Source organism: Rhinoraja longicauda, chromosome 7 (assembly GCF_053455715.1).
Source record: "Rhinoraja longicauda isolate Sanriku21f chromosome 7, sRhiLon1.1, whole genome shotgun sequence".
NCBI lineage: Eukaryota > Metazoa > Chordata > Chondrichthyes > Rajiformes > Arhynchobatidae > Rhinoraja > Rhinoraja longicauda.
The window spans coordinates 2,452,875-2,468,904 of NC_135959.1; the positions used below are offsets into that span (position 1 = coordinate 2,452,875).

General features: G+C 50.9%; 1 protein-coding gene across 1 annotated transcript in view; it reads left to right on the plus strand.

The window, feature by feature from the left end:
• Positions 1-16,030, plus strand: part of atg16l2 (ATG16 autophagy related 16-like 2 (S. cerevisiae)) — a 53,763-nt gene that overhangs the window by 6,983 nt on the left and 30,750 nt on the right. Inside the window, exons 2-7 of the mRNA XM_078402916.1 lie at positions 4,250-4,328; positions 5,586-5,670; positions 10,508-10,581; positions 11,496-11,747; positions 12,666-12,731; positions 14,272-14,352. Coding sequence (XP_078259042.1) covers positions 10,529-10,581; positions 11,496-11,747; positions 12,666-12,731; positions 14,272-14,352 — 452 coding nt within the window. The 5' untranslated portion in view covers positions 4,250-4,328; positions 5,586-5,670; positions 10,508-10,528. The remainder of the gene's footprint in view (positions 1-4,249; positions 4,329-5,585; positions 5,671-10,507; positions 10,582-11,495; positions 11,748-12,665; positions 12,732-14,271; positions 14,353-16,030) is intronic.

Genomic DNA, 16,030 nt, shown 5'->3' on the forward strand with positions numbered 1-16,030 from the left:
GCTGAGGGGCGGGAGGTACGCAGTGAGCTTCCTGCAGGAAACATACACTGTGGCTAGTGACGAGCCCACCTGGCTCCTGGAGTGGGAAGGGGGGGTCTACATCAGCCATCTCACCTCCATTTCGAGTGGAGTGGCCTTCCTGTTGGCCCCATCTTTCCAGCCGGAGATTGTCAAGGTGCAGGACATTGTACCAGGCCGGTTGTTGTATCTGGCCATGCGCCTGGATGGCGTGCCGTTACATTTTATTAATGTGTACGCACCCAAGAGCGGTGCTATGCAGACGCGGTTAACACAAGAAGTGACCGCGCTGTTGAACACCATCGATTGGGGGGAGTGTGTTTTCCTGGGGGGTGATTTTAATTGTACCCTTGAGGCGAGAGATCGCTCTGGCATTCAGCGGTCAAGACATTAAGGGAGTTGGTGGATTCTTTTGAGCTAGTAGATGCTTGGAGGAATTTCCATCCCAACTCCGGCGCCTTCTCGTACAGGTTTAAGGGGGGTGGTTCCCGTATTGACCGTGTATATGTGTCTAAGGCTTATGTGTCCTGTGTCTCGGCAGCCTCCATGCGGTTGGAGCCGTGCTCGGACCACTGCCTGGTGCGAGTGGACTTTATCCCGACGCGCACACGGGCAGGGTCCGCGTACTGGCACTTCAACAACCGGCTGCTGGAGGAGCGCCGGTTCCGGGATTCATTCAAGCAGTTCTGGGCGGAGTGGAGGGAAAGGAAGGGGCGTTTCCCTTCCCTAAGGCAGTGGTGGGATGTAGGGAAGGCTTACGTCCGTCTGTTTTGCCAGGACTACACGAGGGGTTCGACCAAGGGGCGGGACTCCGAGATCGGACGGCTTGAGAGAGAGTTGCTCGACTCGGAGTCTCGCCTGGGTCAGACGGAGGGGGACTCATGTGAGTGGGAGGAGTACCAGGAGAAGAAAGGGGCACTGAGGGACTTGCGGCTGAGGAGGTCCCGGGGCGCGTATGTGAGGTCGCGAGTCCAGATGTTGCACGATCTGGACCGCGCCTCCCCCTTTTTCTTCTCCCTGGAGAAGTGCCGAGGTGCCCGCAGGCAGTTTGTCGAGTTGCTTGCGGACGATGGCTCCTCCGTCACGGATCCGGAGAGGATCGGTGCCTCAGTTTGGTCGTTCTATGACACTCTGTTCTCCGAGGGAACATCTAGTGGGGAGGCACAAGGGGTGCTGTGGGAGGGCTTACCCGTAGTGTGCAGGGAGGTGGCTGAGCGCCTCGATGATCCCCTAACTCTGGAGGAGGGGGGTGCTGTGGTTGTGAGGGGGGCCGGTCCTCACCCTGTCACGGTTTCTGCCCCCAAAATAAATTGGCCTGAAGAAGGGTCCCGACCCGAAAGGTCGTTTGTACATTCACACATATACACCGATCAGCCAAAACATTATGACCACTGACGGGCGAAGTGAATAACATTGATTATCTAGTTACAATGGCACCTGTCACGGGGTGGGATATATTAGGCAGCAAGTGAACAGTCAGTTCTTGAAGTTGATGTGTTGGATGCAGGAGAAATGGGCAGGAGTAAAGACCTGAGCGACTTTGACAAGGGCCAAATTGTTCTGGCCAGACGACTGGGTCAGAGCATCTGTGAAACGGCAAGGCTTGTGGGGTGCTCCCGGTCAGCAGTGGTGAGTACCGACCGACAGTGGTCCGAGGAGGGACAAACCACAAGCCGGCGACAGGCAGGGTGTTGGGCCGAACCGACAGAAGGTCGACTGTGGCACAAGTCACAGAAAATGTTAATGGTGGTCACGGGAGGAATGTGTCACAATACACAGTGCATCGCACCCTGCTGCGTATGGGGCTGCACATGGAGGACCAACAGCATATTAGGCACAATGTTTTGGCTCATCAAGTCATAATGTTTTGGCTGATCGGTGTAGTTTGCTCAAGGTCGATTGTGTCTGTGTTCGTGTTGGAATGTGCAGACCTTGCAGAGAGGGAGGGGGGAGAGGCAGCCACAGCATTTGTTAGAAACCTTCCACGTGTCACAGATAGACACAGACTGCTGGAGTAACTCAGCGGGTCAGGCAGCATCTGTGGAGAACATGGATAGGTGACGTTTCACAGAGTGCTGGAGTAACTCAACGGGTCAGGCAGCATCTGTGGAGAACATGGATAGGTGACGTTTCACAGACTGCTGGAGTAACTCAGCGGGTCAGGCAGCATCTGTGGAGAACATGGATAGGTGACGTTTCACAGAGTGCTGGAGTAACTCAGCGGGTCAGGCAGCATCTGTGGAGAAAAAAAGGAATAGGTGATGTTTCAGATGGGGTGTTCAGGAAGGAACTGCAGATGCTGGTTTACACCGAAGATAGACACAAAATGCTGGAGTAACTCAGCGGGTCAGGCAGCATCTCGGGAGAGAAGGAACGGGTGACGTTTTGGGTCGAGACCCTTCTTCAGACTGAGATTCAGGGGAGAGGGAAACGAGAGATATAGACGGTGATGTGGAGAGATATAGAACAAATGAATGACGTTTTCGACCCAAAACGTCACCCATTCCCTCTCTCCAGAGATGCTGCCTGACCCGCTGAATTACTCCAGCATTGTGTGTCTACCTTCAATTTAAACCTGCATCTGCAGTTTTCTGTCCTCGAACAAATGAGTGAAAGATATGGAAGCAACGGTCTGTTACTTTATCACCGTTACTTTTTTGCTCGTCTTTCGTTCATTTCTTCTATATCTCTCTACATCAGTGGTGTCAAATAGCATCTGCAGTTCCTTCCTACACAATCTACATGTCAGAGTCAATCTACATACCCAACTCGCCCACACCGGCCAACAATGTCCCAGCTACACTAGTCCCACCTGCCCGCGCTTGGTCCATGTCCCTCCAAACCTGTCCTATCCATGTACCTGTCCAGCTGTTTCTTAAACGATGGGATAGTCCCAGCCTCAACTACCTCCTCCGGCAGCTCGTTCCATACACCCACCACCACCACCAGGGGAGAAGGCAGGAACGGGGTACTGATTGAGAATGATCAGCCATGATCACATTGAATGGCGGTGCTGGCTCGAAGAGCCGAATGGCCTACTCCTGCACCTATTGTCCATTGTCTATTGTCCATTGTATATTGCCCGCGTTTGGTTCATAAACCTCCCAAACCCGTCCTATCCATGTACCTGTCCAACTGTTTCTTAAACGATGGGATAGTCCCAGCCTCAACTACCTCCTCTGGCAGCTCGTTCCGTACACCCACCACCCTCTGTGTGAAAAAGTTACCCCTTGGATTCCCATTAAATCATTTCCCCTTCACCTTGAACCTATGTCCTCTGGTCCTCGATTCCCCTACTCTGGGCAAGAGACTCTGTGCATCTACCCGGTCTGTTCCCCTGATGATATGTGTGCAATCAGTATCGTTGTGTGAGGAATGTCGGTCCATGCCGTGACTGACGAGTCCTTGGCTACTGCAGACTGGCCACTGCCTCAATGGTCTTGTAGTGGAGGTAGTCAGATCCAGAGCCCTATTCAAACAGGAATTTAATTTAATTTAGTTTAGCCAGACACAAAATGCTGGAGTAACTCAGCGGGCCAGGCAGCATAGATACAAAAACATAGACAATAGGTGCAGGAGGAGGTCCTTTCAAGCCAGCACCGCCATTCATTTGTTGAAAGACTGGAGCGACTGGGCTTGTATACGCTGGAATTTAGAAGGATGAGAGGGGATCTTATTGAAACGTATAAGATTATTAAAGGGTTGGACACGTTAGAGGCAGGAAACATGTTGCCGAAGTTGGGGAAGTCCAGAACCAGCAGCCACAGTTTAAGAATAAAGCGTAGGCCATTTAGAACGGAGATGAGGAAAAACATTTTCAGTCAGAGAGTTGTAAATCTGTGGAATTCTTTGCCTCAGAAGGCAGTGGAGGCCAATTCTCTGAATGCATTCAAGAGAGAGCTAGATAGAGCTCTTATGGGTAGCGGAGTCAGGGGGTATGGGGAGAAGGCAGGAACGGGGTACTGATTGTGAATGATCAGCCATGATCACATTGAATGGCGGTGCTGGCTCGAAGGGCCGAATGGCCAACTCCTGCACCTATTGTCTATTGTCTAAAACCCACGCAGGTCACGGGGAGAACGTGATCCCTTCGATTTGTACCAGCATCTGCAGTTATTTTCCTACATGTCGCGCTGCTGCAAGTAAGGATCTCGTTGTTGCATTTCGGGGACACGTGCAAACAGCAACACCATTGGCGGTTGGTGATGATTTTGTTGTGTTTCATTCATAGACAACCAGCTCCTGGAGAAATCGGAGTTCCTCCAACACTGGCGCGGAAACTATGATCCGTGTTTGCTTCCCGTGACCAGGTATGCTCGCTACCCTGTTTCTCCGCGACGAAGTTGTGACGTTACACCTAGTTTAGTTTAGAGACACAGCGCGGAAACAGGCCCCTTCGGCCCACCGGGTCCACGCCGACCAGCGATCCCCGCGCACTAACACTATCCTACACACACACTAGGGACAATTTTTACATTTACACCGAGTCAATTAACCTACAAACCCGCACGCACGTCTTTGGAGTGTGGGAGGAAACCGAAGATCTCGGAGAAAAGAGGTTGGACACGTTAGAGGCCGGAAACATGTTCCCAATGTTGGGGGAGTCCAGAACCAGGGGCCACAGTTTAAGAATAAGGGGTAGTCCTTTTAGAACGGAGATGAGGAAAAACTTTTTCAGTCAGTGATTTGTGAATCTGTGGAATTCTCTGCCTCAGAAGGCAGTGGAGGCCAATTCTCTGAATGCATTCAAGAGAGAGCTAGATAGAGCTCTTATGGATAGCGGAGTCAGGGGGTATGGGGAGAAGGCAGGAACGGGGTACTGATTGAGAATGATCAGCCACGATCACATTTAATGGCGGTGCGTACAGGCTCGAGTAGGGGAATCGAGGACCAGAGGACTGCCTGCTGTACCTGCATGCTTCCTTTCAGTGACTGATGCACTAGGACACCCAGATCTCGTTGTACGTCCCCTTTTCCTAACTTGACACCATTCAGATAATAATCTGCCTTCCTATTCTTACCACCAAAGTGGATAACCTCACACTTATCCACATTAAACTGCATCTGCCATGCATCCGCCCACTCACACAACCTTTCCAAGTCACCCTGCAACCTCATAGCATCTTCCTCACAGTTCACACTACCACCCAGCTTTGTATCATCTGCAAATTTGCTAATGGTACTTTTAATCCCTTCATCCAAGTCATTAATGTATATTGTAAATAGCTGCGGTCCCAGCACCGAGCCTTGCGGTACCCCACTAGTTACTGCCTGTCATTCTGAAAGGGACCCATTTATCCCCACTCTTTGCTTTCTGTCTGTCAACCAACTTTCTATCCATGTCAGTACCCTACCCCCAAGATGTGCAGGTTTGTAGGTTAATTTGTTTGGTGTATGCGTAAATTGTCCCTAGTGTGTGTAGGATAGTGTTAGTGTGTGGGGATCGCTGGTCGGCGCAGACCCGGTGGGCCGAAGGGCCTGTTTCCGTGCTGTATCTCTGAACTAAACTGAACTAAACGTGACAATAAACTGAACTGAACTAAAGAGGTTCCCCGGTTTTCTCCCAGTCCGCCTTCCGACACGGAGACAACGGAAACGACACAACAACGCTACCAGGAGCGACTTTCCAAGCTGCAACTGGCCAACGGGGAGGTGAGTCGAACTGAGGCAGGACATCCCCTCAAACAGCAGGGCGGTGGCGCAGCGGTAGAGTTGCTGCCTCACAGCGCCGGAGACCCGGGTTCCATCCCGACCGCGGGCGCCGTCTGTACGGAGTTTGTACGTTCTCCCCGTGACCTGTGTGGGTTTTCTCCGAGATCTTCGGTTTCCTCCCACACTCCAAAGACGTGCAGGTTTGTAGGTTGATTGGCTTGGTATAATTGTAAATTGTCCCTAGTGTGTGTCGGGTAGTGTTAGTGTGCGGGGATCGCTGGTCGGCGCGGACTCGGTGGGCCGAAGGGCCTGTTTCCGCGCTGTATCTCTAAAAATTGAATGGCGGTGCAGGCTCGAAGGGCCGAATGGCCTATTCCTGCACCGATTTTCTATGTGTCTATGTTTCTAAAACATGAGACCATACAAACTTCGTACAGTACGTTTCCGCGCTGTATCTCTAAACTAAACTGAACAGGTATGAACATTGACTTCTCTAACTTCAGATAGTCCCAGCTTTCCCTCTCTCTCCATCCCCTCCCCTTCCCAGTTCTCCCACCAGTCTTCCTGTCTCCGACTACATCCTATCTCTGTCCCGCCCCCCCCTCCCCTGACACCAGTCTGAAGAAGGGTCTTGACCCGAAACGTCACCTATTCCTTCTGTCCTGAGATGCTGCCTGACCCGCTGAGTTACTCCAGCCATTTTGTTGTCTACCTTCGATTTAAACCAGCATCTGCAGTTTTCTCTCCTAAACTAAACGAAACTCGACAACACAGAAACAGGCCGTTCGGCCCACCTTTCCAATCACGATGCCCCATCTACACAAGTCCCACCTGCCTGTGTTTGGTTCGGTAGGGTACTTTATTTTCACTTGTACTGAGATACAGTGAAATTCATTGCTGTGTACAGTTCAGTACAAGTGTCACCAGAGTCCAGAACCAGGGGCCACGGTTTAAGAATAAGGGGTCGGCCATTTAGAGCAGAGATGAGGAAAAACTTTTTCACCCAGAGTTGTGAAATCTGTGATCTGCGCCACTCTTGTGACTATAGGCTGGTTAACCCGACAACGAGAAAATGTTGAAGTCTCCAATTGATGAAGTAGCAATTTAGAAATTTAACAAAATGGGCGAGAGAAAACTAGTCCAAAGAAGGGTCTCGAAGACCGGAAACATCACCCGTTCCTTATTTCCCAAGATGCTGCCTGTCCCGCTGAGTTCCCGCTCAGTCGGAGAGTTGTGAATCTGTGGAATTCTCTGCCTCAGAAGGCAGTGGAGGCCAGTTCTCTGAATGCATTCAAGAGAGAGCTAGATAGAGCTCTTAAGGGTAGCGGAGTCAGGGGGTATGGGGAGAAGGCAGGAACGGGGTACTGATTGGGAATGATCAGCCATGATCACATTGAATGTTGGTGCTGGCTCGAAGGGCCGAAGGGCTGAATGGCCTACTCCAGCATCTATTGTCTATTGTTACTCCAGCACTTTGTGTCTACTTTTGATTTAAACTGGCATCCGCAGTTCTTTCCCACATATTTAGAGGAAAACTAGTGTGGTTTGTGAAGGGGAAACGATCCTGAGATGTCCACAGATTGAGGTTGTGATCTGCAGAGTGAGAAGTCGGGCAGCCACGGTGGTGCAGCGGTAGAGTTGCTGCCTCTAGAGCTAGATAGAGCTCTTAAGGATAGCGGAGTCAGGGGGTATGGGGAGAAGGCAGGAACGGGGTACTGATTGAGAATGATCAGCCATGATCACATTGAATGGCGGTGCTGGCTCGAAGGGCCCAATGGCCTCCTCCTGCACCTATTGTCTGTTGTAAACTTCCCCAGTGTGGGACGAATAAAGGAATATATTATTATTATTATTATTGTCTAATCCTACAAAGTATTTTAACAACATTTGAGATTAACTCAATATTGACTTAAACCAGTTTAAAATAAGTTGAATATATGTTCATATCCTTAGATAAGCACCAGGAAATGAAACATAGAAACATAGAAGCATGGAAACATAGAAAATAGGTGCAGGAGGAGGCCATTCGGCCCTTCGAGCCAGCATCGCCATTCATTGTGATCATGGCTGATCATCGACAATCAGTAACCCGTGCCTGCCTTCTCCCCATATCCCTGATTCCACTAGCCCCTAGAGCTCTATCTAACTCTCTTTTAAATCCATCCAGTGAAATGGCCTCCACTGCCCTCTGTGGCAGAGAATTCCACAAATTCACAATTCTCTGGGTGAAAATGTTCCTTCTCACCTCAGTTTTAAATGGCCTCCCCTTTATTCTTAGACTGTGTGACCCCTGGTTCTGGACTCCCCCAACATGGGGAACATTTTTCCTGCATCTAGCTTGTCCAGTCCTTTTATGATTTTATCCAGCTCCATAAGATCCCCTCTCATCCTTCTAAACTCCAGCGAACACAAGCCCAGTCTTTCCAAACTTTCCTCATATGACAGTCCCGCCATTCTGGGAATTAACCTGGTGAAACTACGCTGCACGCCCTCAATAGCAAGAATATTCTTCTTCAAGTTTGGAGACCAAAACTGCACACAGTACTCCAGGTGTTGTCTCACTAGGACCCTGTACTCAACTCCTCTTGTTATGAAGGCCAACATGCCATTGGCTTTCTTCACTGCCTGCTGTACCTGCATGCTTCCTTTCAGTGACTGATGAACTAGGACACCCAGATCTCGTTGTACGTTCCCTTTTCCTAACTTGCAGTTGTTTAGGGCCCTGGTGAGACCACATCTGGAGTATTCTGTGCAGTTTTGGTCTCCTAATTTGAGGAAGGACGTCCAGTTCAGAGACAAGAATCTGCAGATTGAAACCTCAATGATGACACATTCCAGCATCGTTTCCCCTTCACAAAGAACCAAGTTAAATTGCTCGGTATTATTCTTAAATGTCTAATTAGCTACTTCCTCAATGAGAGACATCAATGTTTGCTCGTCATCAGGGGTGACCAGCCTGCATCTTCCTGCAGGCGAAATGTGGAGGAAGGAACTGCAGATGCTGGTTTACACCGATGGTAGACACAAAAATGCTGGAGTAACTCAGCGGGACAGGCAGCATCTCTGGAGAGAAGGAATGGGTGACGTTTCAGGGTCAAGACAAGGCTTTGGAGGCCTAGTCAGTAGATATTTCTAAGGCAGAGATAGATAGATTCTTGATTAGTGCGGGTGTCAGGGGTTACGGGGAGAAGGCAGGAGAATGGGGTTGAGAGGGAGATGTAGATCAGCCATGATTGAATGGCGGAGTGGACTCGATGGGCCAAATGGCCTGATTCTGCTCACTTATGAACTGGAGAAACATCACCCATCCCTTCTCTCCGGAGATGCTGCCAGTCCCGCTGAGTGACTACAGCTTTTAGTGTCTATCTTGTATCTTAATGCAGACTTGTGGGAGGTCACCACCATTGTCCTGTTATGATAGGATGGTCCAGTTGCCTAAGGTCAAGGCCCAGCTGGGCTGAAGGGCCTGTTTCCGTGATAGAAACATAGAAAATACGTGCAGGAGGAGGCCATTCGGCCCTTTGAGCCAGCACCGCCATTCATTGTGATCGTGGCTGATCGTCCACTATCAGTAACCCGTGCCTGCCTTCTCCCCATATCCCTTGATTCCACTAGCCCCTAGAGCTCTATCCAACTCTCTTTTAAACCCATCCAGTGAATTGGCCTCCATTGCCCTCTGTGGCAGAGAATTGGCCTCCATTGCCCTCTGTGGCAGAGAATTGGCCTCCATTGCCCTCTGTGGCAGAGAATTCCACAAATTCACAACTCTCTGGGTGAAGAAGTTCCTTCTCACCTCAGTTTTAAATGGCCTCCCCTTTATTCTAAGACTGTGTGGCCCCTGGTTCTGGACTCCCCCAACATTGGGAACATTTTTCCTGCATCTAGCTTGTCCAGTCCTTCTATAATTTTATATGTTTCTATCAGATCCCCTCTCATCCTTCTAAACTTCAGTGAATACAAGCCCAGTCTTTTAAATCTGTCCTCGTATGTCAGTCCCGCCATCCCGGGGATCAATCTCGTGAACCTACGCTGCACTGCCTCAATTACAAATGTGATGTGTGACTCTCTGACTCTGTATGGAACCAGCTGCCAGAAGAGGTAGTTGAGACATTTTTTTTTTTTAAACTAGCCACTCCCTCTTCTCCCCTCTCCCATCGGGGCAAGAGGTACAGAAGTGTGAAAACACACACCTCCAGATTCAGGGACAGTTTCTTCCCGGCTGTTATCAGGCAACTGAACCATCCTACCACAACCAGAGAGCAGTGCTGAACTACTATCTACCTCATTGGTGACCCTCGGACTATCCTTGATCGGACTTTCCTGGCTTTACCTTGCACTAAACGTTATTCCCTTATCGTGTGTGGGCGGCACGGTGGCGCAGCGGTAGAGTTGCCGCCTTACAGCGAATGCAGCGCCGGAGACCCGGGTTCGATCCCGACTACGGGTGCTGTCTGTACGGAGTTTGCACGTTCTCCCCGTGACCTGCGTGGGTTTTCTCCGAGATCTTCGGTTTCCTCCCACACTCCAAAGACGTGCGGGTTTGTAGGTTAATTGACTGGGTAAATGTAAATATTGTCCCCAGTGTGTGTAGGATAGTGTTCGTGTGCGGGGATCGCTGGTCGGCGCGGGCCCGGTGGGCCGAAAGGGCCTGTTTCCACGCTGTATCTCTAAACTAAACTAAAAGAAAACTAAATGTATCTGTAACACTGTGGACGGCTGGATTGTAATCGTGTGTCGTCTTTCCGCTGACTGGTTAGCACGCAGCAAAAAGGCTTTTCACTGTACCTCGGTACACGTGACAATAAACTAAACTGTTCTAATGCCCTGTGTCTCACAGCTCGCCCAGGCAGTGTTGGAGATGATCAAGAAGCAGAGAGGCAAGGAGAAGGAACTACAGGACTCCCACAGCAGGTGAATCCCCATCACGGGATATCCCACAGGATGGGCAGAATGGCGATGTTACATGAAAGATATTGTCAAGCTTGAAAGGGTTCAGAGAAGATTTACCAGGATGTTGCCAGGACTAGAGGGTGTGAGCTACAGGGAGAGGTTGAGCAGGCTGGGTCTCTATTCCATGGAGCGCAGGAGGGATGAGGGGAGATCTTATAGAGGTGTACAAAATCATGAGAGGAATAGATCGGGTAGATGCACAGAGTCTCTTGCCCAGAGTAGGGGAATCAAGGACCAGAGGACATGGGTTCAAGGTGAAGGGGAAAAGATTTAATAGGAATCCGAGGGGTAACCTTTCCACACAGAGGGTGGTGGGTGTATGGAACGAGCTGCCAGAGGAGGTAGTTGAGGCTGGGACTATCCCAACGTTTAAGAAACAGTTGGACAGGTACATGGATAGGACAGGTTTGGAGGGATATGGACCAAGCGCAGGCAAGTGGGACTAGGGTGGCTGGGACATGTTGGCCGGTGTGGGCGAGTTGGGCCGAAGGGCCTGTTTCCACACTGTACCACTCTATGAATCTGTCACTCTATGACCATCATTTCAGCAAAGCTGCAGTCCCAGCGAGCAATGCCCCCTCTCTCTCTCTCTTTTCTGTAAGCTCTCTTGCCTCCTCTCTATCTTTCCTCCCGCTCTCTCTCTCTCTCTCTGTCTCTCTCTCTGTCTCCCTCTGTCTGTCTCTCTGTCTCTCTCCCTCTCTCTCTGTGTCTCTCTCTCTCCATCTCCATCTCTCTCTCTCTGTCTCTGTCTGTCTCTCTCTCCGTCTCTCTCCGTCTCTCTGTCTCTCCGTCTCTCTCTCTCTGTCTCTCTCTCTCTCCGTCTCTCTCTGTGTCTCTCTCTCTGTCGCTCTCTGAATGTGCCTCTCTTCCCCCAGGCTGCAGGAAGTGCGTTGCCGTCTGGGCGCTGTGGAGGAGGAGGGATGGCGGCTGAGGGCGCGGGTGGCGATGCTGGAGGAGGGCAACCGTGTAGTGAAGGAAGAGTACGACAGGCTGCAGCTGCTGCACCATGCGCTGGAGCAGCAACTGTGCAGCCGGCAGCTGGAGGCGTCTGAGCTCATCCCCAACCTTCTGCAGCTCAAAGCTGCGGCCGCCCAGCGGGAGAACCAGCTGATCGAGAAACCCCGCAGGTGAGGCATGCAGGTGAGGCGTGCAGGTGAGGCATGCAGGTGAGGCATGCACAGCTGAGGCCACACAGCCGAGGCGTGCAGGTGAGGCAGACAGGTGAGGCATGCAGGTGAGGCGTGAAGGTGAGGTATACAGGTGAGGCATACAGGTGATTCATGCACAGGTGAGGCCACACAGGTGAGGCATACAGTTGAGGCCTGCAGGTGAGGCCTGCAGGTGAGGCCGTGCAGATGAGGCCTGCAGGTGAGGCACACAGGTGAGGCGGCGCAGGTGAGGCGTTGCAGGCGAGGCATCGCAGGTGAGGCGGCCTTGATCGGACTTTACCTTGCACTAAACGTTATTCCCTTTGTCATGTATCTGTACACCGTGGATTTGTAATCGTGTGTTGTCTTTCCGCTGACTGGTTAGCGCGCAACACAAGCTTTCACTGTACCTCGGTACACGTGACAATAAACTGAACTAAACTGTGTGTGAGTAGATGCTGATGTAGGTGAGGCATGCAGGAAAAATGTTCCCAATGTTGGGGGAGTCCAGAACCAGGGGCCACACAGTCTAAGAATAAAGGGGAGCCCATTTAAAACTGAGGTGAGAAAAAACTTTTTCACCCAGAGAGTTGTGAATCTGTGGAATTCTCTGCCACTGAGGGCAGTGGAGGCCAATTCACTGGATGAATTTAAGAGTGAGTTAGATAGAGCTCTAGGGGCTAGTGGAATCAAGGGATATGGGGAGAAGGCTGGCACGGGTTACTGATTGTGGATGATCAGCCGCGATCACAATGAATGGCGGTGCTGGCTCGAAGGGCCGAACGGCCTCCTCCTGCACCTATTTTCTATGTTTCTATGTTTCCCTGTATGGACTGGAAAGGCCGTGTTGTTACTGAGCATGTGTGGTGATCATGTGTATCTCTCTCTCTCTGTCTGAATTGAACACAGAAACCTGCAGGAGGATTTGGCGATGGTTTCAAGTCTTCCGATCTCGGACGAGACGTGAGTAAGATGCGTTTTCTGTCGGGGACTTACTCTGGGATTGAGGAGGGAACAGCACAGCTCGGTCTGGGAACTCCATCCAAGACCCGCAAGGAATCGCAGCGAATTGTGGACACAGCCCAGACCATCGCACAAACCAACCTCCCTTCCACTGACTCCATCTACACCTCACGCTGCCTCGGCAAGGCCAGCAGCATCATCACGCACCAGTCTCACCCCCGGTCACTCCCTCTTCTCCCCTCTCCCATCGGGGCAAGAGGTACAGAAGTGTGAAAACGCACACCTCCAGATTCAGGGACAGTTTCTTCCCGGCTGTTATCAGGCAACTGAATAGTCAATAGTCAATAGACAATAGGTGCAGGAGGAGGCCATTGAGAATAGGAGCAAAGAGGTCCTTCTGCAGTTGTACAGGGCCCTAGTGAGACCGCACCTGGAGTACTGTGTGCAGTTTTGGTCTCCAAATTTGAGGAAGGATATTCTTGCTATTGAGGGCGTGCAGCGTAGGTTTACTAGGTTAATTCCCGGAATGGCGGGACTGTCATATGTTGAAAGACTGGAGCGACTAGGCTTGTATACACTGGAATTTAGAAGGATGGGAGGAGATTTTATCGAAACGTGTAAGATTATTAAGGGGTTGGACACGTTAGAGGCAGGAAACATGTTCCCAATGTTGGGGGAGTCCAGAACAAGGGGCCACAGTTTAAGAATAAGGGGTAGGCCATTTAGAACTGAGATGAAGAAGATCTTTTTCACTCAGAGAGTTGTGAATCTGTGGAATTCACTGCTACAGAGGGCAGTGGAGGCCAATTCACTGGATAGATTTAAGAGAGAGTTAGGTAGAGCTCTAGGGGCTAGTGGAATCAATGGATATGGGGGGGGGGGGGGAAGGCAGGCACAGGTTACTGATTTAGATTTTTAGATTTAGAGATACAGCGCGGAAACAGGCCCTTTGGCCCACCGAGTCCGCGCCGCCCAGCGATCCCCGCACATTAACACTATCCTACACACATTAGGGACAATTTTTACATTTACTGAGTCAATTAACCTACAAACCTGCACGTCTTTGGAGTGTGGGAGGAAACTGAGGATCTCGGAGAAAATCCACGCGGGTCACGGGGAGAACGTACAAACTCCGTACGGACGGCGCCCGCAGTCAGGATGGAACCCGGGTCTCCGGCGCTGCATTCGCTGTAAGGCGGCAACTCTACCGCTGCGCCACCGTGCCGCCCATTGTGGATGATCAGCCAAGATCATAGTGAATGGTGGTGCAGCCACTGGCACGATGGGCTAGAGGGTGTGAGCTGTAGGGAGAGGTTGAGTAGGTTGAGTAGGCTGGGTCGAAGGGCCGAATGGCCTCCTCCTGCACCTATTGTCTATGTATCTATGCAACTCTACCGCTGTGCCCCCGTGCTGTAAGGCATCCTCTGGTACTAACTGCGGCCTCTGGTGTGTCGGTGTGATCTGATGCTGAGGGGCTGGGGATGGCTCGGGGCCTTGTGTGGCCACTGGGCTTTGACTCTGACATGCGGTTGGTTTTCAGGGCGGTCGCTCGGCGAGGTCCGGCAAGCCCACCAGAGGAAGCCAAGCGGCAAGACAGCGGCAGGAGCCTCAGGGGAACCAGGTAAACCCGTGGCAGTCGGCGAGACAAACCGTCCCCACGCCCCCTCAGATCTCAATGACCCATCTCCAACCGGTCCACAAAGACTAATAAACCAAAAGCCTTCGTGACCACCCTGCCTAACTGTGACGCCACTTTCAGGGAACTATGTACCTGCTCTCTTAATTTTGTACACCTCTATAAGATCTCCCCTCATCCTTCCTGCGCTCCATGGAATAGAGACCCAGCCTGCTCAACCTCTCCATGTAGCTGTCCAACTGTTTCTTAAACTTTGGGATAGTCCCAGCCTCAACTACCTCCTCTGGCAGCTCGTTCCATACACCCACCACCCTCTGTGTGAAAATCCTATTAAATCTTTTCCCCTTCAACTTGAACCTATGTCCTCTGGTCCTCGATTCCCCTACTCTGGGCAAGAGACTCTGTGCATCTACCCGATCTATTCCTCTCATGATTTTGTACACCTCTATAAGATCTCCCCTCATCCCTCCTGCGCTCCAGGGAATAGAGTCCCAGCCTACTCAACCTCTCCCTGTAGCTCACACCCTCTAGTCCTGGCAACATCCTCGTAAATCTTCTCCTAACCCTTTCCAGCTTGACAATATCTTTCCTATAACACGGTGCCCAGAACCGAACACAATACTCTAAATGCGGCCTCACCAACGTCTTACACAACTGCATCATGACCTCCCAACTTCTTTTCTCAATGGCTAGATAAAAAATGCTGGAGTAACTCAGCGGGTCAGGCAGCATCTCTGGAGAGAAGGAACGGGTCGAGACCCTTCTTCAGACTCATCACCCATTCCTTCTTGCCAGAGATGCTGCCTGTCCCGCTGAGTTACGCCAACATTTTGTGTCTACCTTCGATTTTAACCAGCATCTGCAGTTTTTTTTTTTCCTACATCTTGTCTCAGTACCTTGACTGATGAAGGCCAATGTGCCAAAAGCCTTTTTGACCACCCGATCCACCTGCGGTTCCACCTTCAAGATACCGTACAAGGTCCCGGCCTACTCAACCTCTCTCTTGAGCTCAGAGCCTCGAATCCTGACAACGTCCGTGGGTCAAGAGAGAGAGTTAGGAAAAGGGGACGTACAACAAGATCTGGGTGTCCTAGTGCATCAGTCACTGAAAGGAAGCATGCAGGTACAGCAGGCAGTGAAGAAAGCCAATGGAATGTTGGCCTTCATAACAAGAGGAGTTGAGTATAGGAGCAAAGAGGTCCTTCTGCAGTTGTACATGGCCCTAGTGAGACCACAACTGGAGTACTGTGTGCAGTTTTGGTCTCCAAACTTGAGGAAGGATATTCTTGCTATTGAGGGCGTGCAGCGTAGGTTTACTAGGTTAATTCCCGGAATGGCGGGACTGTCCTATGTTGAAAGACTGGAGCGACTAGACTTGTATACACTGGAATTTAGAAGGATGAGAGGGGATCTTATCGAAACGTATAAGATTATTAAGGGGTTGGACACGTTAGAGGCAGGAAACATGTTCCCAATGTTGGGGGAGTCCAGAACTATGGGCCACAGTTTAAGAATAAGGGGTAGGCCATTTAAAACGGAGATGAGGAAAAACCTTTCAGTCAGAGTTGTGAATCTGTGGAATTCACTGCCTCAGAAGGCAGTGGAGGCCAATTCTCTGAATGCATTCAAGAGAGAGCTAGATAGAGCTCTTAAGGATAGCGGA